General features: G+C 39.3%; 2 protein-coding genes across 3 annotated transcripts in view; one reads left to right on the forward strand and one right to left on the reverse strand.

Annotated features, from left to right (window-relative positions):
* OPN3 (opsin 3) overlaps positions 1-8351 on the forward strand; it is a 42975-nt gene extending 34624 nt beyond the window's left edge. For both annotated transcript variants that reach the window (XM_045795886.2, XM_045795893.2), the window contains 2 exons: positions 2728-2979; positions 6221-8351. In XM_045795886.2, coding sequence (XP_045651842.2) covers positions 2728-2979; positions 6221-6484 — 516 coding nt within the window. In that variant the 3' untranslated portion in view covers positions 6485-8351. The remainder of the gene's footprint in view (positions 1-2727; positions 2980-6220) is intronic.
* A 549-nt stretch (positions 8352-8900) lies between these two features.
* KMO (kynurenine 3-monooxygenase) overlaps positions 8901-22422 on the reverse strand; it is a 46794-nt gene continuing 33272 nt past the window's right edge. Inside the window, 8 exon segments of the mRNA XM_045795872.2 lie at positions 8901-9023; positions 9026-9163; positions 10525-10584; positions 10681-10782; positions 15881-15963; positions 18387-18444; positions 20082-20229; positions 21722-21843. Coding sequence (XP_045651828.2) covers positions 8961-9023; positions 9026-9163; positions 10525-10584; positions 10681-10782; positions 15881-15963; positions 18387-18444; positions 20082-20229; positions 21722-21843 — 774 coding nt within the window. The 3' untranslated portion in view covers positions 8901-8960.

Raw genomic sequence — 22422 nt, forward strand, 5'->3', positions numbered from 1 at the left:
ATATTCTCCACTCAGAACCTGGTGACACCATCGCCTCTGTTTACTTATCCAGACGGGTGACTCGTACCAGTGATGGAGACATAGCTTCTCACGTGACAAGAGGACTCACAGTGACGTTTTTGAAAATCTACAGGTGTCTGGATCAATACGCCCTATTTATACAGGCAGAGAACACTTTTACTGGGAATTCTGGGGTTTGTCTTAAGTGGCTCACCCTTCAGGACGAATTCAACCGTGCATATGCTTTTGCTTCATCCAGAGCACTTTTGAAAGACACCCTCAAATGTTTGACTAAATAGAGTAAGGCATTACGTAGAGCTCTTTATTTGGAAAACGCTGAAAGAACGGAGTGAAGGAATAGAGAATGATAAAACAGAGAGGCCAAAAGAGAAAAATGAAAAATGATCATGGAAACTACACATATACAAACCCAAATAATCCAAAACATTAGTCAGAACTGTATCCTTACACCAAAGAGGAACGGGGCTTTCCTCTCCCAACATTTCCTTAAATTAACTCCTCCAGCATGCATGTAATTCCGAGATGATAAATGAGAGCTCAACTTTGATAAATGGTGAGAGGATGGGAATTAAGTTGCCCAGAAAGGGTAGAGATGAGACTGTGGGGGCTCTGGATGGTGGGGAATCGGGGACAGATGATTGAGCTGTGGTTATATTGAGTATACCGAGTATACTGTATATCGTGTATTGAGTCTATCAATACAGTACAATATATAGCATATTGAATATACTATATATTGAGTATATTGAATACACTTATTAAATAAGTGTATATATATATATATGTATATATATATATATATATATATATATATGTATATATATTAATTGAAACTCTAAGGAGCCAAAAATCATGATTCCAAATATTCCATAGTATCATAAAAGTACAAATGCTTATAAGTATGTTAGTTTCAAATATAATTCCAGTGTAAATACATATTTACCCTTGAACACAATCTCACAGTCGTGTGTGTGGAACTGGGACCCAACTTCTTCTAAGTACAATAGGTTATAAATTTATTTGACCCTCCTTTAATCTTGACTCTTAGAGAAAGTAATTGATTGCCAAGAGCAAAAGGGGTGCATCTGGTATATGGATCCAGACCTAGTTCCAAATTGAGAGCTTTTACTAGAACTCCACAACCTCCTTAAAAAACTCTGGGGAAAATCTCTCACCCCCCAAAAAATGCTGTTCTGAAAATAGAATAATATCCTATCACATTATAAAATAGTTTCTTTTAAACTAGAATTGCACACATAGATAATAATAGTATCTAACTTTACAACCGTGCCCACTCCTACACGTTCCCTCTACTCTATAAAAACTCATTTTAACTATCCATATATTCTTCCTATTCTCTGTCAACATGAATATGTGATTCTGCTAAGAATATAGTTTCTTAAATATAATTTTAGATGATATCAATAACTTAGATGTATCAATTCAAATACACTTTTCAATACCATAAGCATATGTTCTGATTTATTTGGAAATTTTTTCCTTAATTCTTATGATAATGCTAGAAATAAAAGGAACACTTAGAGTTTGTTGAAATACAATAAATTTCCCAGTTTAAAATTGTATTCTAAGTATGAATAGTATGCAAGATACCTTATTTTAAATATATAAGGCATTTGTATTTTTGCAGCAAACTTAGCTTTTTAGGATAATCAGAAATAACCATTTTACTTAAGAACATACTTTTGGTGTAGAGGAATATTATTCCCCTCCCCTTACTAACAAATTTATAATAACAATAGAAGGAACTTGTAAAGAACTTTTATCTGAGAAACGCAAACAACTTTCAGACGGTAGGCCATCACTCCTCAGTGCTTTAAATGGGATAGATTAAAAGCAGAAACGCTCAGTTTACAGGAATGTGGCTACAAGTGTTCTCTGCACCTGAGCCCTGATGAAACCAACCACAAGCAAGGTCCCCATCAAATCCCACTTTGTAGTGGTTAGCTGTGAGTGGGAAGTCACCATAGTTTCTAGCAAGAATTCATTTGGGAATTAAGTTTAATCAAGACCAGCTTAACCATGCAGAACCGACATCACATTTGCTGCCTGGTTTGAGAAGTTGAGGATTATGGTCTGGATAAGAGCTTCCAGGATCGTGGAGAAACTGTTTCCAATTTATCAGGACTCTTTCGGGCTGTCTTTCAGTGACTAGAAGATCTAGGCAAAATAATCCCTTTTCTTCTTCTTTTTTTTTTAAGATTTTATTTATTCATTTTAGAGGGAGAGCGCACCTGCTCGTTGGGGGGTGGGTAGGGAGGGGCAGAGGGAGAGAGAGAATCCCAAGCAGACTACACACTGGGTGTGGAGCACAGCAGGGTGGGGGCTTGATCCCACAACTGTGAAATCAAGCTGAGCCAAAACCAAGAGTCCCACACTCAACCAACTGAGCCACCCAGGTGCCCCCATTTTATTCTTCTTTAAATAAACTGAGAAACATTAAAAACCATTCAAGGATCAAAGAGGCTATGTGGCTCAAGGTACTATATTAAAGATGCACAGACCGAGACCTGGAGAGAATAAGGGTTGGGCTGAGCTGCAGGTTCTTGGACCAGGAGTTGGCCTCCAGGGTCCTGTTGAGCCCTCTGTCCACTGGGGTGGGCCCCGGAATTTCGTCCGAATGTCTATTATCAAAACAATGTGAGAAAAGGATTCTTTCATTTTCAACTCTCTTTCTCCTTTCTGCAGCTTCGTTGTGTTGAAGATCTTCAGACAATTCAAGTGATTAAGATTTTAAGATATGAAAAGAAAGTAGCCAAAATGTGCTTTTTAATGATAGTTATCTTCCTCACCTTTTGGATGCCTTGTATCGTGCTCTGTTTCCTGATGGTTAATGGTTACGGACACCTGGTCACTCCAGCGGTATCTGTTGTTTCATATCTCTTTGCGAAATCGAGCACTGTGTATAATCCTGTTGTTTACATCATCATGATCAGAAAGGTAGGTGTGGTAGTAAACACATTGCTTTCACCATGTAGATGTGCTTGTTGGAAAATTGACTACTTTTATAGAGATTATTCAGGACAGCTTCAATGATAAGAACCTAAATCAAGAATTTTACAGGAAAAAGGGTTCAGGATAAATGTAAGATATTCCCAAAGAAAATAATAACAATTCTAAGAGCTACCAAAAGATCTTGTTAAGTAAAATTCTATTAAAATTAATATTTAATTCATCAAGAAAAATCTTATGTCTAGTAATAATAATAGCCACAAAGTTAATGATTTACTTTAAATTCTTACTGTACTGTGGAGGTTATACCCATTATCTTTCAAAACACCAAGAGATAGGCACTAATATGATTTTTTACTTTATTTACGAATTATAACACAAGTTCAAAAGAGCTGAATGACTTGCCCTGTCCAGGAATTGTCAGTGCCCGGATTCTAATCTGGTTTGCTTGAATACCGAAGTCCCTGCTCATGGCTCCCCACTTAGGGTTACAGGAACCATTATTCACATGCTGCCACCACTGTGTAGCTCAAATTAATTTGGTTCCAGAAAGTCCTCTAGAGCTAATGGGAAGCTTATTATCTGTTTTTGTGGTAGGAAGGTTTTGACTTGATGATTGTCAGTCATGACTATGAGAGCCCCCTTTATGATTGCTGTGAAATACGAAACTAAGCCTCTAAGTTACAGAGGATTTAAGTTATAAATAATGGCTAATTATTCCACTGGGATTTTTTTATTTTTATTTTTAAAATATTTATTTATTTATTTGAGAGAGCGAGTGAGAGAGAGAACACAAGGGAGAGGGAGGGGCAGAGGAGAGGGAGGGAGAATCTCAAGCAGACTCTGCCCTCTGAGTGTCGAGCCCAGCTCAAGGCTCAGTCTCACAACCCTGAGATCACGGCCTGAGCCAGACCCAGAGTCAGGCGCTCCACAGACTGGGCCACCCAGGAGCCCCTCCCCTGGAATTTTAAAGTAACAGGTCACACTAATAACAGGCAATGATAACTACTCTGGCTACTAATGCTCCATAGTTTGGAAGAGGAGAGCATTTTTTCAATTAATCTTACAGTGTTCACTCCTAATATCCCTCTTCTTACTTTCATATGGCTTCGATCTCTATTCACTGATGGTCTTACTTTCTCTTTCATGATGCCTTCATTTATTTACTTAAACCCTGAGAATTTTAAGTTGGAGTTCTTAAAATCTGAAAATTACTTGAATTGGTTTCCGGAGAGCCATGAGAACCCCTGAAATTAGTCACAAAACTTTTTAAGAATATGCACATGTGAATTTTTCTAACAAGATAGTTTATAACTAATTTTCTGAGGAAGGGTAAGGCCTTCATATTTTAAGAACTACCACTTCAACAGGCAGATCATTACATTTAAAATATATTACTTAAGAGGTTTTTTTTTTGTGTTCTTTCTCTGGGCCAGTGGGCCATATGTCAGTTCTTTCAAAACTTTAATGTGCATACACACACCAAGAGAGACTGTTAAAAAAACAGAGTGCATATTCAGATTTGGTATGTCCAGGTGCCCAAGATTCTGTTTCTCAGGAGCACACTTTAAACAGGAAGTCTAAAAGACACAATAAACTAACAAACAAGAACAAACAAATAAACCAATGGTCCTTATCCTCACGGGGCTTACCATTTACATGGGAGAACATATTTTGGCATACTTTAACCCTTATAATAATGTATCTTTAGCACTTAACCTGATATACCAAACACTAGTATGATGAATAGATAGTCTCAAGCAAATATTTTTAAATGTGGGTATAAACTCAGTGCTAACTTGTATATAAGTGAGGTTTAAAGAAGACAAATCAATGTAGCTGGCTATTATATTTTTCATTGCTCTTTCCTTTTTTTTTTTTTTTTAAAGATTTTATTTATTTATTTGACAGAGAGAGAGACAGCCAGCGAGAGAGGGAACACAAGCAGGGGGAGTGGGAGAGGAAGAAGCAGGCTCCCAGCAGAGGAGCCTGACACGGGGCTCGATCCCAGAACGCCAGGATCACGCCCTGAGCCGAAGGCAGACACTTAAGGACTGAGCCACTCAGGCACCCCTTTCATTGCTATTTCCTGATCTGGGAAAGCCCATGTATTAAACTTTTATTTTGCTCTGAACTAAGGAGATAAAAGTTAAATTAACTTCTTATTTATATGCTTTATTGGTCACGATAGACTATTTTAACAACTCCAAACCATTTCAGTGCATTAACAAGAAAAAGGTTTTTCTGATTTTTTTTTAAAGATTTATTTATTTATTTTAGAGAGAGAAAGAGAGCACACAGGAGCACATGAGTGGGGGGAGGGGCAGAGGGAAAGAATCTCAAGCAGACTCCCTGCTGAGTGCAGAACCCCCCCCCTCGCGGGGCTTGATGTCAAGGCCCTGAGATCAGAGCCCGAGCCAAAGCCGGGAGTTAGAAGCTCAACTGGCTGAGTCACCCAGGTGCTCCAAGGTTTTGCTCATTTAGGCCCTGGTCCACAGTCCACTGCATTTGCTGGAGGGTGGGGGATCTGTCCCATGCAGTTCTGTAGGAATTTAGGTTCCTTCACGTTGTGATGTTATCATCTTCAGACATGACCTCTGAGGGCTTGTAGGAGGGAAGAGCAGGGAGGAGCCCCTGAGAGGGAGCTGGGAACTCTGGTTCAGTGTTGTGCCCAGGACAGGGGAGGGTCATGGGTACTGGTGAACACCAGCACACTCTGCTGTTGTAATTTCCTCCAAATGGTTTGTAATCTTGATAGAAAACAATTCTTTACGTAACCAAAGGAACATTAGCGAGTACAGCCAACTGTAAACTCTGCAGAAAGGGCCTTGTCAGTCTTTGCTGCCCACAATATCCCCAAAGGGTAGCACAGTGGCGGTCACCTTGCAGGAGCTCCCTGAATATTTGTGGAATGAATTAATGTTCAAATTCCTTAAAGAAACAGATTTAGCTGCCCTCATAGAAGGCGCGTGCTATGTGGATCCATGGAGATGATAAGGTATTGTAACAGTCCTATATGATTCTGTTAATGAGAATTATAATAATAAAAAACATAAAACTCTAGGATTATTTAGGTACACATGAGCATTGCCACCCAACCCCACACCCACCCCAGCTAACGAATAAAAAAGAGCAACCAAAATTAAACTCAACTAATTTTATTGAATGTTAATCCAGATTAAGGGCCAAATTTTTACTTGATATTCAACTTTATTTTCTCTCTGCCCAGTTCCGAAGATCCCTTTTGCAACTGCTATGTTTCCGACTGCTGAGATGCCAGAGGCCTGCTAAGGACCTACCAGCCAGTGGGAGTGAAATGCAGATCAGACCCATTGTGATGTCACAAAAAGATGGGGACAGGCCAAAGAAAAAAGTGACTTTTAATTCTTCTTCCATTATTTTTATCATCACCAGTGATGAGTCACTGTCAGTCGAGGACAGTGACAAAACCAGTGTGTCAAAGGTTGATGTAATCCAAGTTCGTCCTTTATAGGAAGGAGTAATGGTAATGAAAGATGAGGCCTTATACTGGAAACCACTTCTAAACTTCCATTATAAGGACCGTTTTGGAATCCTCATTCTGTGTAATTCTTTGGGGAGGAAAACCTTTCCTCTGCCTTAAAAGCTTCTTCCGCCTGGTGTAGGAATTAAATTGACATGAGACAGATTAACAGGAGAAGAAAACCCAAAAGTTTAATTCTTTGTTCATGGAGGTCCAATAATAAAAATGAGACCCAAAGAAATGAGCAAGGCATGCAGCTTTCATACATTTTAGACAAAGAGACATGAATCCGTAAGGAACTGACAGGACAAGAAAGCTCATGTTTGGGAGCTTCATTCGGTAAATAATTCCAAACAGGATTTGGGCTGAGTAGTAATTTAGTAAAAGTAACAAGATATGCTTATGTAGGTTTTTCAGCCCTCAATTCTTTGATGATACAAATGTCTCTCTACCCCTGGTTTAGGGAGGTACTTTTCACACGAGAGATTTTCTGCTTTTGCGGGGGGCGGGGGGGAAGGTCAGACTGTCCTTTTTGCACTTGCTGTTTCTTAAGTTTCATTCAAACTGTGGCATATTTTAGGGCAGCCTGCCCTGGGCTCCCACAATAGCAACAGAACTTTTGTGGCTCAGCAGGAAATCTGAATTGCCCATATGTTTTCTGGCCTCTGGAAGCAACTGAGCAAGACGATTGTTTTAATTCAATGGGTGCTTTTTCCATAACGAGAAACCACTTATGGCACAAGATGGGCATCTGGCACCATCAACTTCTAACATGTTGGAAATTTTCATTTCAAATATATTTTTTTAAGTGACACTATTTTCCAAAGCACATAATACTTGTTTCTCACAAATACTTCACTGTATTCACAGCTCAAAACTAGCTGTAAAACTAGCTTTGTATCATGCACGTGTGGAGTCACTAGGAAATCTCAGATTTTCTGTAGTATTGGACCCTAATCACGGTCACATCCTATGTTTGACCAAATTTATCAAAGACACAATTCCAGGGTGAAAAAGAAAATCAGCACCCTGGCTTCCTCTGAAATAAAAGATTTGCTGTACATGCGGTATGAAAAAGGAGCTTCGAGATGGAGGTGCTGCTAAGGTCCAAAAGGAACGAACATTAAAAAGCAGCCCAGCAAAGGACAGGTGGTGAGTTTCCAAGTACTCTTGGAGGCCAGAGAATCCTGCGTTAGCAGAAGATGTACATGGAAAGGAAGTGTTGATGGCAGATGGGTATTTCCATCTGTTTCATTTCAAACATAATCTTGGCAAGATTATCTTTTCTTCTTGACAATTTGCCACAATCTTGCCAAGAGTTTTGGGTTTAGAAAAGGAGTTTCCAGCAAAAAATGAAACAAACCTACATTTGAAGGGGATGAAAGTAAGTGTAAAACTGTACTCATAAACTGTATTATTCAGTCTTTTCTGCTTTTCAGTCTACTGGGTAATCACTGGTCAGTGTTAGTGAAGATGCCATTTCCCACAAGTCATTGTTTAGACTGAACACAGCTCATTAGAACTCAGGATTTCTTTGACTAAAACAGAAACGGAATCATTTTATTTTATCGCCTCGTTTTTATTTCTTCGATGACTGTCCTACTGGTGTAGCATCTTCACGGTTGGCCGTGTTTGAAAGACTTCTGAGTGTTTCAGTTGGTCTACTGAAGAAGGAAGAACCAAAGGAAATGCTTTCACTAAAAGAACTTTTCAAAATCAAGTTTATCACTCGTTAGTAAACTGCTTCTTGAGAGTCTCAAATGGAATAATTTCTATGAAAACTGTCTTCCCTATTTCCTTTCCACTCTGTTGTATATATCGATGTTTAATTTGTAAATAAAACTCTTCTTATTCTTCACTTAGTATGGCATTAATAGCCCCCCGTTTGTTAATCTTCAAAAGGCAATACTGACCTTTGAAGACTGTGTAGTAACATTAGTTCATTTTGTAACTCTCGAGAGTGCCCCAAATTCCTCATTCGAACTTCCAGTTTTAGTAAGTGACACTGAGCTCTCTGTGTTGCATGAGCTCCAACCAGGTGATCAAAAGTATACTTAACATGTTAGGCAAATCATAGTTTTTGGTCCTGGGTGTTACAAGTCAGTCCTATTATGACCTTAACTATGTCCTTGAAAGAGAAGATGTGATTGGTGTCTTCCTTGAGGCCTTTGGTGCTTTACTTTTTGAGAAGTGAAAGAGATCTTAGTCATTGCACTTTTATATTTAGAATGACCACACCTATGCGTAGTGTTGTGGGAAAGCTGTGTTTTGCAACTTAAACTGGTAGTTTGGGGTTGGGTTTTTTCCCCCAATAATCACGATGAACGCACAGAGAAATTCTATACTGAATTTAACTGGAAGCTGACATGTATTTTTCACTAGTGAATTAAATATGACGATGGAAACATGGTTTTGATCCTTACTTTTAGTTACAAAGAAATCCATTTGCCACTTCAGAATCTTTATATTACCTGCTAATGACATTGGGAATTTTTTCTAGTGACTCCATGGAGTTTGCAGGGACGCATGTCCTGTCTTGTGGAAGTAAGTCAGCCAGTCCCATGGTCTTCTGAAGTAGTGCAGGGGTCTCAGTGACATGGAGCACATAAATACGTAGGTACTACCAATGGCTATCAGTGCTCCAAAGAAAAAGAGTCCTTTGTTTATCACCTGTAAAAACAGCAAGAAGTCTCACTTTATTTGTCCAGAGATAAAGATCTGAAAAGACTTCATTCTTGAACAACCAAGAAATATACAATGTCGTCTTTGTTCTTTAACCTAAGACAGCAATTTCATTGCATGACCACTACTCAAGACCTACAATGGCTGGTAAGGTCAGGAATTTGGAGCTTCCCTCCTCTGTCTCTGTCCTCTTTCCCTTCCCAGAAATAACCGAATCCATGTGTTCTGTATAATGAATTCTTAGTCTGCCTTTGTATAGCCATACACACACACACACACACACACACACACACACACACACACACAGGGTTTAGGAAAAGAGTTATAAATGCTATCTTAGAAGAGTACTGTGCTGAAGCCACAAATGATTCAGTCATGCTCAGACCCTGTACAGTCTCCATGAGAAGAGTGATTGGTTTGGTGGCACTAAGTGTCCTTGAGGTCCTTCTCACCATTCCAGCTACACCTCTGGCCATTCTCACACATTAGGGCTGCCTTCCAGGCCCACCGAGCCCCACCCACCCTGGCCACTCCCATTCTCCTCCAAGGCAGCTGGGCCTTTCCACGCAGCGGTCAGTCCACCCACCAGCCTCTGAGCTACACGAGGAGAGGGGCTGCTGCCTATTCATCACCATGCCCAGCTCAGTCTCTAGACATTAAATAAAATGATTTGCTGAATGAATAAAGTTGTTAGATTTCCAAAGTCAAAGATCAGGAATCTGAATGTCTATTTACTGGCATCTCTGGATCAACTGCCCAAAGTGAACAAGTTAGGGCATTACATTGGAATTAGATTATGTTTTATAAGTGATTCAATTCTGTCCAATTTTACAAATTAAACCCATAAGAATATTGCATGAAGCAAAAGTCAATTGCTAAATAAAAGTAAAAAAATCACATTGCTAAAATAAAGTAAAAAGTTTAGAAATACTAGCATCGGGGCGCCTGGGTGGTTCAGTTGGTTAAGCATCTGACTCTTGATTTCGGCTCAGGTTACGATCTCAGGGTTGTGGAATCAAGCCCTGCATCAGGCTCTGAGCTCAGCTCCTTCCCACACTTGTGCTCTCTCTCTCTCTCTAAATAAATAAAATCTTAAAAAAAAAATACTAGCATCAGTTTCTTTTTTTAATTTCTTCCCTTCAGAATCTCTCTCTCTCTCTCTGTCTGTCTCCCTCTTGCTTGCTCACTCTTTCATTCTCCCTTTTTGTACTTTGTTCATTATGCACTTTATCCTCTGTATACCCAGGACAGTTTTTATTTGGAAGCAAACATTTGGTGTCTGTCACATCATTTCTGAATTTTCCTGAAGAATCCTAACGATAACTCTATGAACTTCAATTTGTTCTGACCTTTTTCTGCCAATGCCAGCGTAGCACTGCCTCGTGGTATCTTATTCTGGAAAAGGTGACCTGAAAGGAAGTTTAAAAAGCATTCTTGTGATTCTTTAATGGCTAATGGCTAAACGGAAGAATAAAATGAGAAGATGTCTTAAATCCAGACCTTACCATGGTATAGAGAGGGATAAAGGTGGATGGCATAACAGTATGAAGAAATCTCTCCATGTTCTTTTGGAAGATGAACCACCTCGAGTTGACATGTGCTCGCATCTGCAATAACGTAAGAGTCTGAAGGAGTACTTCAAATAAGTAACGTTCATTTCTTTACTACAACATATTCCCATTCACTGCAAAGCTGGACTCAAAGCAGTCAAATTCTTATTTCCTTAACAGTCATTTCCAATCCTGTTTAGTAAAAGTATAAGACATTACCTTGAAAAGGTTGAGCAATTGCACAAAACCTGTTAGAGAACTCTATTTTGCTCAGGGGGCAACACGGGAACTCTATGTCAGTGAAAGATTTGTTCAACCAGATCTAGGGATAGTCTGTGGGACCAATGACTCATTGCCATTGTTTCCTGGCTGGTTTGGAACAAAGTTAAAGGAATTAATGACGCTAAACCAGCCCTACAAGAAATGTTAAAGGCGACTCTGAGTGGAAAGGAAAGGCCGTAAGTAAGAGTAAGAAAAAAAGGAAGCAAAAAATCAGTAAAAATAAGTATATCTATAGAGTTAGTCAAGGGATTCACAAAATAAAAGGATTTAAATATACCCATACACCTAAAATGTGGGATGGAAGGAGAGGCGTAAAAAATTAGTGTTTTTAGAATGGGCTCAAACTTAGGTGACCATGAACTTAATATAGACTTCTGTAAGCATTCTTTGTTATATATAAACCACAAATGAAAAAGCAGTAATAGATATGCAAAAATAAAGAGAAAAGAATCCAAATATAACACTAAGGAGCCAGCAAACCATGAGAGAAGGGGGCAAGAGAAGAAAGGAACAGAAAAGAACTACAAAGCAATCATAAAACAAGCAACAAACTGGCAATAAGTACTACCTATCAATAATTACAATGAATGTAAATGGGCTAAATGCTCCAATTAAAGACACAGGGTGACAGAAAGGATACAAAAAGTAAGACCCATCTATATGCTGCCTACAAGATACTCATTTCAGACCTACAGACACATGCAAATTGAAAGTAAAGGGATGGAAAGACATTTATCATGCAAATGGAACTGAAAAGAAAGCCAGAGTAGCATACTTATATCAGAAAAAATAGACTTTAAAATAAAGACTGTAACGAGAGACAAAGAAGGACATTACATAATCATAAAGGGAATAATCCAATGAGAAGATAGAGCAATTGTTGGGGCGCCTGGGTGGCTCAGTCGTTAAGCGACTGCCTTTGGCTCAGAGTGTGATCCCGGCATTCTGGGATTGAGCCCCACATTGGGCTCCTCCGCTGGGAGCGTGCTTCCTCCACTCCCACTCCCCATGCTTGTGTTCCCTCTCTCGCTGGCTGTCTCTCTCTCTGTCAAATAAATAAAATCTTAAAAAAAAAAAAAGAAGATAGAGAAATTGTAAATATTTATGCACCAACATGGGAGGACCCAAATACATAAAGAAGCTAATAACAAATATAAAAGAAGTAATCGATAGTAATACAATAGTAGTAGGGGGCTTTAACATCCAACACACATCAGTGGATCGATCATCCAAACAAAATCGTCAAGGAAACAGTGGCTTTGAATGACACATTGGACCAGATGGATTTAATAATATATTTAGAACATTCCATCCTAAAACACATGGAACATTCTCCAGAAAAGATCACACATTAGGGCATAAAACAAGTCTCAATAAATTAAAAAAGATCAAAGTCATACTATACATCTTTTCTGACCACAATGTTATAAAACTAGAAATCAACCACAAGAAAGAGTCTAGGAAGAACATAAATACATGAAGGTTAAATAACATGTTACTAAATAATGAATGGGTCAACCAAGAGATCAGAGACAATGCATGGAGACAATGCATGGAGACAAATGAAAATGAAAACACAATGGTCCAAAATCTTTGGGATACAGCAAAGCTGTTTTAAGAAGGAAATTTATAGCAATACAGGCCTACCTCCAGAAGCAAGAAAAATCTGAAGCAACCGAAACTTACACCTAAAGGAACTAGAAAAAGAACAACAAACAAAACCCCAAACCAGTGGAAGGAGATAATAAAGGTTAGAGCAAAAATAAATGAAATAAGAATTTTAAAAAATAGAACAGATCAGTGAAACCAGGAGCTAGTTCTATGAAATTTTCAACAAAATTAATAAATCTTCAGTCAGACTCATCAAAGGGAGAGGGAGAGAGAGAGCGAGGAGACCCAAATAAACAAAATCAGAAACAAAAGGGAGAAATAACAGCTGACACCACAGAATACAAAGGATTATAAAATAATATGATGAAAAATTTTATGTCATATGCCTAGAGACATACAACATCACAAAATGAATCAGGAAGAAATAGAAAATTTGAACAGACCAATTACCAGCAATGAAATTGAATCAGAAATCAAAAAACTCTCCACAAACAAAAGTGTAGGACTAGTTGGCTTCACAGGTGAATTCTACCAAACATTTAAAGAATTAATACATATTCTTCTCAAATTATTCCAAAAAACAGAAGAGGAAGGAATGCTTCCAAATTCATTCTATGAGGCCAGTATTACCCTAATACAAAACTAGGTAAAGACAGCACAAAAAAGATAACTATAGGCCAATATTTCCGATTACTATAGATGCCAAAATCTTCAACATAATATTAGCAAACCAAATCCAACAATACTTTAAAAAAATAATTCACCGTGATGAAGTGGGATTTATCCCCGGGATGCAAGGGTGGTTCAATATTCACAAATCAATCAATGTTATACATCTCATCAATAAAAGATAAAAATCATATGATCATTTCAATAGATGCAGAAAAAGCATTTGACAAAGTACAACATCCTTTCATCGTAACAACCCTCGACAAAGTAGGTTTAGAGGGACCATACCTCAACATAATAAGGGCCATATATGAAAAACCCACAGCTAACATCATAGTCTGGTGAAAAACTGAGAGCTTTCTCCCTAAGATCAGGGACAAGACAAAGATGTCCACTCTTACCACTTTTATTCAACATAACAGTGGAAATCCAGCTACAGCAATCAGAGAAAAAAAGAAATAAAAGGCATCCAAATTGGTAAGGAAGAAGTAAAACTTTCACTGTTTGCAGATGACATTATACTATATATAGAAAACCCTAAAGACTCCACCAAAAAACTACTAGAACTGATAAATGAGTTCAGTAAGGTTGCAGGATACAAAATTAATATACAGACATCCATTGCATTTCTATACACTAATAATGAAGGAGCAAAAGGGAAAGTAAGAAAACAATCCCGTTTACAATTGCACCAAAAATAATAAAATACCCAGGAATAAACTTAACCAAGGAGGTGAAAGACCTGTACTCTGAAAACTAGGAAGCATTAATGAATGAAATTGAAGATGACAAACAAATGGAAAGACGTTCCATGCTCACGGACTGGAAGAGCAAACACTGTTCAAGTGTCTGTACCGCCTCAAGCAGTCTACACATTTAGTGCAATCCCTGTCAAAATACCAACAGCATTTTCCACAGAACTAGAACAAGTCTTAAAATTTGTATGGAACCACAAAAGACCCCAAATAGACAAAGCAGTCTTGAAAAAGAAGAATAGAACTGGAGGTATCACAATCCCAGACTTCAAGATATACTTCAAAGCTGTAGTAACCAAAACAGTACGATACTGACACAAAAATAGACACGTAGATCAATGGAAGAGAACAGAAAACCCAGAAACAAGTATATACTCAAATAATTTTCAACAAATCAGGAAAGAATATCCAATGAGAAAAAGATGGTCTCTTCAACAAATGGTATTGAGAAAACTGGACAGCCACATCTAAAAGAATGAAACTGGACCACTTTCTTACACCATACACAAAAATAAAATGGATTAAAGACCTAAATGTGAGACCCAAAAGCATAAAAATCCTAGAAAAGAGCACAGGCAGTAATTTCTCTGATACTGGCCTTAGCAACATTTTTCTAGCTATGCCTCCTGAGACAAGGGAAACAAAAGCAAAAATAAACTATTGAGACTAAATCAAAATAAAAACTACTGCAGAGCAAAGGAAATGATCAACAAAACTAAAAGACAACAAAACCCACAAAATAGGAGAAGATATTTGCAAATGATGTATTGGATATTCAGTTAGTATCCAAAATATAAAGAACATATACACCTTAACATGTAAAACCCCCTAACAATCCAATTAAAAATGGACAGAAGACGTGAACAGATACTTCTCCAAAGCAGACACACAGACGGCCAACAGACAGACAAAAAGATGCTCAACACCACTCAGCATCAGAGAAGCGCAAATCAAAACCATAACGAGATATCACCTCACACCTGTCAGAATGGCTACAATTAAAAACATAAGAAACAACAAGTGTTGACAAGGATATGGAAAAAAAAAAACCATCGTGCACTATCGGTGGGAATGCAAACTGGTGCAAACTGTGGAAGACAGTATGGAGGTTTGTCAAAAACTAACAATTGAATTACCATATGAATCAGCAATTCCACTACTATTTACCCGAGAATATGAAAACACTATTTGAAAAGATATATGCACCTCTATGTTTATTGAAGAATCATTTACAAGAGCCAAACTATGGAAACAACCCAAGTGTCCACTGATGGATCAATGGATAAATAAGAGGTGAGATATCTGTCTATCTATCTATCTATCTATCTATCTATCTATCTATCTATCTATCTATCATCTATCTATCATCTATCTATCTAATGGAATATTACTCAGACATAAAAGAGAATGAAATCTTGCCATTTACAACAACATGGATGGGTCTAGAGTCTATTACGCTAAGTGAAATAAGAGAGAAAGACAAATACCATATGATTTCATTCATATGTGGAAATCAAGCAACAGACCAAACAAAGAAAAAAGGAGACAAACAAAAAATAGACTCTTAACTGCAGAGAACAAACAGGTGGTCGCCAATGGGGAGGTGGGTGGAGGAATGAGGGGAAGAGGTAATGGGGATTAAAGAGTGTATTTACCATGATGAGCATTGAGCAATGTATAGAATTGTTGAATCACTGTATTCTATACTGAAATTAATATAACACTGTATGTTCATTACACTGGAATTCAAATTTTAAAAATTTTGTTTAAAAAGAAAAGACTATCTGTTAGACTGTCAGGAAAGATCTCATGGAATGAAGCCCAACCCCCTCACTCACCTCTATGTAATTGTACATGGACAGGTCTGAGATTGCGTGGTCATCTGGAATTCTCAATCTCGAATATTCAGGAAGACACATACCTAGGAGCCAAGTTGAATAATACATCGTTTCCAATACAGTCTACGAAAATGTGCCAGTCTCTACACCAATCAGATTAAATGGTGTATATTCTACCACTGTTCTAATCTTTTAAACTTTGGGTAACCACGCTGAATGACCAATAATCTATGAATACTGAACAATAACACAGAGGCATTTTCTATTGTGATTAAATAAAGCTTAAGATAAAGTTAATAAAATATATACTTGTTGGTTAGCAAATCATTATTTTATTTCACAAGTGGAAAGCAGCTCATAGAAATGACTGTCAGTGACCCCCTCCCCAGTCCCACTTAGAATCTGCTACTCTCCTTTTCGTCCTTTCTTGACACCTCAGGCACATGGTTTCACTGCACCGAAGACACCTTATAATCCCTTGACCTCCCAGAGGCTGGCCTCATGTTTTATTCATGTCTGAAATCTTAACCAGGTAAATGGTAAATACTGAGTAAATACTTGATAAACGAATGACTAGCCAAGATAACTCTCACATGGCCAATCCACACTAGTTATTAAGGATGCCATTTCAAAAGTCAGAGAACCTGGCTGTCAGTCGCAGCTTCAACACTTGCAGCTATATGACTTTGGGTGAGTTACTCTAAGTCTCTAAGCTTAGATTTGCTCAGTTGTAAAATAGGGACAAGAATAGTACCTATGTTCCATGCTTTCCACAGAGACCAAATGAGAAAATGGATTAAAAAATAAAGCAAGATACCGAACACATATGAAATGTTCAGTAATGCTAGTTATAAGTAGCACTGTCATAATCAGTATTGTTTTATCTTTGTTCTGTAGTAACCAAGACCAGTGCTGACAGTATGTTTTGACATGTGAACCCTCCATCCCCTCCATCATCCCCATCACATGCAGATCAGTCCCACCAGGGGAGAGGCGGGAGGCAACATCCCCTCCATCATCCCCATCACATGCAGACCAGTCCCACCAGGGGAGAGATGGGAGGCAACAAAATGCCTCTAGATCTGGAGCATCTGAGCAAGAGGACTGGAGAAGGAAGGCAGAAAACCAGAAGAACTTTACCCTGGACCCTCTAGTCTCATCTGATCCAGACACCAGTGTCCAAGGACTTCCTCTTACACCATCACAAACATTTACTGTGAACTCACTTTGTGCCAGACTTTAAAAAAAAAAAAAAAGCTTTACTTAGCATAATACCCTCTAGTTTTATCCACGTCATTGCAAATGGTAAGATTTCATTTCTGATGAGTGAGTAACATTCCATTGTGTATACATACCCCAATTCTTTATCCATTCATCTTCCACGGATACTAGAAAGTATTATGCTAAGTGAAATAAGCCAATCAGAGAAAGGCAATTATATGATTTCATTTATGTGGAAATTAAGAAACAAAACAGAGGATCATAGGGGAAGGAAGGGAAAAATAAAATAAGATGAAATCAGAGAGGGAGACAAACCCTAAGAGACTCTAAACTCCAGGAAACAAACTGAAGGTTGATGGAGGGGAGCTGGGTGACGGGCATTAAGGAGGGCACGTGATGTAACGAGCACTCGGTATTGTATGCAACTGATGAATCACTAAACTCTACCTCTGAAACTAATAAAATAGCTTTACACAAATAATTTCACTTCATTTTCACATCTCTCTGAAGTTAGTATTATTGTCCCCACTTTATAGATGGAAAAGAAAAAAAACAAAACCTGAGATTTGAAAAACCTGAAACGACTTGCTCAATAAGTCAGTTAATAAGTTGGCGAGTCAGGACTGGAATCCGGGTGTAGACTCGAAGCCAGTTCTCTAGGTTTATCCTTTCCCCGAATGAGGTTTAAGTTCAGAGATAGCCCTTGAGACCACGGGGTGCCGAGAAGCAGTAAAAGTTATCCAGGTCTCGGGCTATTGTTGGCAACTTCTTTTACAGCTGAAATGGTGTACATTTAATTTAGTTAATTTCAACATTACATATAAAAATCCTAAAGTCCAGTATCTGTCAAATCAATCCTTTTGGAGGAATCAGTTTTAACCAAAGGCAAATAAAGCAGCAGCTGCAACACTGATGAGGCAACACCCAGGAAAGCCTGGAGCTCCTACAAGGGTTTCTGGGGCATGCTGTAGGGGATGAGGGTGTGGATTCCCCAGGTGGAAAGGGAGAGCAAGGAGCATATTTTGGGCCAGTGTTGGTCCTGGGAACTTCTTTCTTTGTGGGGATCCCTGCACAAACCTCCAGGTGCAAACCTTAAAAGCAACTATGTTTCCCTCTCTGGGCACTCCTTGTCTGACACGGGTACCAGTGGCATAGGCTGCTAATAGAAAATTTTTAATCCTGAACAGGAAATATGCACCATGGGTTTGCGCTCATCCAGGGTCAGAAATAGGTCCACAATTAATCAGCAGGGCTAGTCCAGGTCCATTTGACAAATTTTACTTACTAAGATCATTATTGAATGTATCCATTAACTCATCAAATACCAAGCAGTCTTCAAAGCCCTGAAATAAGAAAAAATGGGAAAAAAGAAACTGGAAATAATGAAAGCTTCTAAGTAATTTTGAACAGACTTCCCAGGGGTGAGTATAATTCAGAGGATGTTTGCCTTCAACCGGCACGCAACAGCTGCTTGGTCACATTTGGCGTAAATTATGATTATAAAAGACCATCAACTGCATACTTGATGGTTTGTCTTTGCCTAATGCATACTGATGATAATGATTTGGAATCTGATCAAAATTTTAAATTACTCTTGTAATTTTGATGGATTCCATTGCTTCTTTAAGAAGCAAGAATAATTATGTTGCTCTACCATGAGTATTTGAATTTTATTTAAACTATTTGGGTCTTTAAGCTTCACACTTAGAACAATTAATAACACAATAGAACTCTCATATTAATGTAGTTCCTTTAAGCCAAAGATCAAAGCAAATTTCCAATGTCAAGAAGTCCACAAAATTAACTCTAATAAGGTTTTACGCTAAACGCAGAGGGGAAGAAGAAAATAAAAATCTAGGTTTCCTGCTTTCTAGGAATTCAAACTATAGTTTTAGAGACAATATTAAAAAATGTACAAGTTAAAAAACTATTTTTCACATCAGTTATAGAGATTACATCTGAAGTAAATAAATACACTTGTCAGCTATGTAGACTATTAATGCTACAGGAAGTTAGAGATGCAGAGTACCATAGAGGCCAAGATACTAACACTTTTAAATTCTTTACTTAATTAATTCATTTATTCCCCAAGAACTTCTATGCTGTAGGCACTACTGAAAACCCATTTTACAGACAAGGAAGTAAAGGTAAGTTTAAGTAATTGAACAAGAACATATTCTAATAAATCCTGGAGCCAGGATTTGGACTGGGCCTTATATTGCCAGAGCCGGAGCCCTTATCCACTATCCTAAAATTGGTGTGTTCTTAGGTTTTTGTAAAACGAAGTGTTTACCACTACTTCATGGAAAATACAAGTGATTAGATTTATAGCCTATTTACACTTGGAATAGATCCCAATCACCAAAACAATAGAAGACTGTGATTATAAAGCTATTAGTTATCAAACACACACAAAATAACTGTCTGTCTAGATAACTATTTTAGGATTCCTTGAAATTAGTGTTTCATATTTGAGCCTATTTCTTTTCAGAAATATTTTTTCTAGCCAGAACAATAAAACTTCCATGAAAGCAGTATTACTCAACATCAAATCTATTTCATAGTCCTACTCAACTGTGCTGATTGTGTTTTCCTTTCCTTTGGAAAGAAAAAGTGGAGAAAACAACAGGCACTTTGGGCTCTTTTTCTTTTTTTGAGCCTAACGTTTTATATTATGCATAACCTCTAAGAAATTTTTTAAATCAAGCCTTGAATTGCTGACAGTCAAGTTCCCAAATTTCAAGCTATCAATATATTTTCGGACAGCACATAAAAACCATCTTATCCTTTATTGCTCTTTCCTATGTGCAACTACGGGATCAAACAACCAAGACCAGACGACGGTTAGTGATCACCCAAACAGCGGGTAGGACTGTGGAATCGATTGCTTTCTCAGACATCATGTGGGGGGAGTTTTAGACATGATTGTTATTTACGATTTTTTAGTTGAGACTGACTGACTTTTGGAGAAAGGACTTACTGCATTCATTCCTTGCCCAAAAAAGGGCACGATGGCGTGAGCTGCGTCCCCCATCAGCACACAGTGTGACTTCAGGTGAAAAGAAGAGCACTTCACAGATATCATGGGCTGCGCTGGTAACAGGAAGAAGTCTCGGACCAGGGCTTGCCTTCGGGGGAAACAACCAGAACGTAAGCACCTTACGTTGGGTATTAAATCCTGCATCATTCTTGCAGATGTACTGACTTCATTACCGCTGGATTTTACTGAGAAATACACAAAAATGCCAGGAAGAAAACAGGAAAGGAGTAAAACAGGAAAGAAAGTTTCCTCTAGCTCCTGAAATTCCATTGTTGTAATTACCTGTTTTGTTCTCAACAATGTTAATCACATCCAACCAGGGCAAGTTGACTGCACTTCAAGAACTCGAAATACGGCTGTGTGAGGTGTCGTAATATTTGTTATGGTGCGTACGGGTCATGCAATTTTCAGCCGTTCTGGTGTGTTTTAGGTTTTAACGGAAAAATTGAGATGTTCTGCATCTGATTAAGCTACAGAAACCAAAATTAAAATGCATGCGACTTTGTATAGATTTGGAAGCTAGTGAATGCCAGTTATCTACACAGGTTTTGTGGCAGGTGGAAGTAGAGGATACCCTCAAGAATTTTAAGTCTGGTTGGAGAAGCAGGAAATAACCACGAACCATAAGAGGTAAATTGTGGTGTGCAGAGATTTCCCAACATCAGGGAAAGAGAGATCAGCGCACACTGAACCTGCAAGTAAGGATGGAAAGTGACCATTTTAAAGAGACCTGCCGTGGGCTGGCATCGGGCCACTCCTTTCACATACTTAGTGTATGCCCCTCCCTCAAAGGTCACAGCTGCCCCCCAAGGGAAGATATCCTGATGCCCATTGGAAAGATGAGAAATCTGAGACTCAGGGAGGGACGGGCGGAAACAGGGTTAAATCTCACTTTCTGCAGCATTCTGCTGCCTCCATGAAACCACTGCTGGAGGTGGAGAGCGAGCTGGATTCCAGCGAGGGACACTGGGGGCTGAGGCACTTAGTGAGACCCAGTGACAAGCCCCTGGGAAGGGTGGCACTGACAGGGGCCAAAGGGGCCGTGGGTCATAAACCAGACAGCTAACAAGCTCGCTGCCAGCTGGGGGCTCTGCATGTGCCCGGCCCTGTGCGGAATGTTCTAGAGGCATGAACTCGTCCAGTCCTCTCCGCCCTTTGGGGCAGGGGCCGCTATGTATCGCCATGTTCCCGTGAGGGCCCTGCGAGCTAGAAAGCGAAACCTGCTAGTAAGTGAGGACCCAGACTTGCATCTGCTGGGCCTTGGCCCTGTCTGTCCACCAGCAGAGGGAAGCAGAGCCTTGCTCGGCAACACACCAACCTTGAGGGCGCTGAGAGCCAACACAGGAGGCAGAAAGGCCTGGGGACGGGGGTGACTTGTTTTTCTCAGGGAAACTGGCCCTGTCGTGGGGTTTTCAGAATCCCCACTCACAGCACAACATCCGCCTTAGACTTCTGCCCTAAGGCAGGCTTCCTGTCCAGGACCAGTCACGTTGAATCGCAACGGAAGTAAGGCACGTCCCCTTTATTTGAATTTTGAGTAACTCACACCAGTGGAGCGAAAGACGCATCTTGACACTTACTCTCCAATTAGAGGGATGGAATCTGGAAAGTACTTGTGGAAGAAAGTCAGCACATCACCGCTGGTTACAAGTTTTTCAAAGTCTTCAAAGGGCATGAACAAAGTACACGTGAAAGATTTGTTCTGTGAGAAGAGGAAGAGTGTGAGAGAATCTAGTCTCAGGTTCTTGCTGTGGCCGAGGCGCACCCGGCAGAAATGTCCAGGCCGGCGGGAAGACAGCCTGGCTTTCTCCCCTCACTCCCAAAGAAAAGCCCCGCCAAGTCCCCCGTGCTCCCCAGCTTGCTTATGAGAATTTCTACACGGTAAACCTCGGCCATTTCACCAAGCAAACACCACCCTCCGTAGATTACTAATCGGCTGGTGGGATTGAATCTCTCTTCGCTTTTCCTGTCTCTTGTTCCTTTTCAGATAACATCAAGAGGCCCAGGACCCCAGCATCGCTGCCGAGCGGCAGAAGAAGACCATCTAGAGAAATGCATAGGTAGAGCTGTAGAGCAAAAAAAGTCTCTAGGGTCTAATGGAAGAACAGCCATGCCCCTTTTGGACAATCTGTATTCCAATGTCCCAGACACCTCACAGACTGGAAGGACTGCCTCGTGTAGAACTTGAATCTCTTGGGCTTTACTTAAAGGCCATTTCCTCCTACACCGTCTGGGGGAGAGGAGGGGCCCCACCACACGCAAACAGCCACTTGTCACTTAC

This window comes from Ursus americanus, chromosome 2 (genome assembly GCF_024610735.1).
Source record: "Ursus americanus isolate L20-20 chromosome 2, mUrsAme1.1.p, whole genome shotgun sequence".
Classification (NCBI taxonomy): domain Eukaryota; kingdom Metazoa; phylum Chordata; class Mammalia; order Carnivora; family Ursidae; genus Ursus; species Ursus americanus.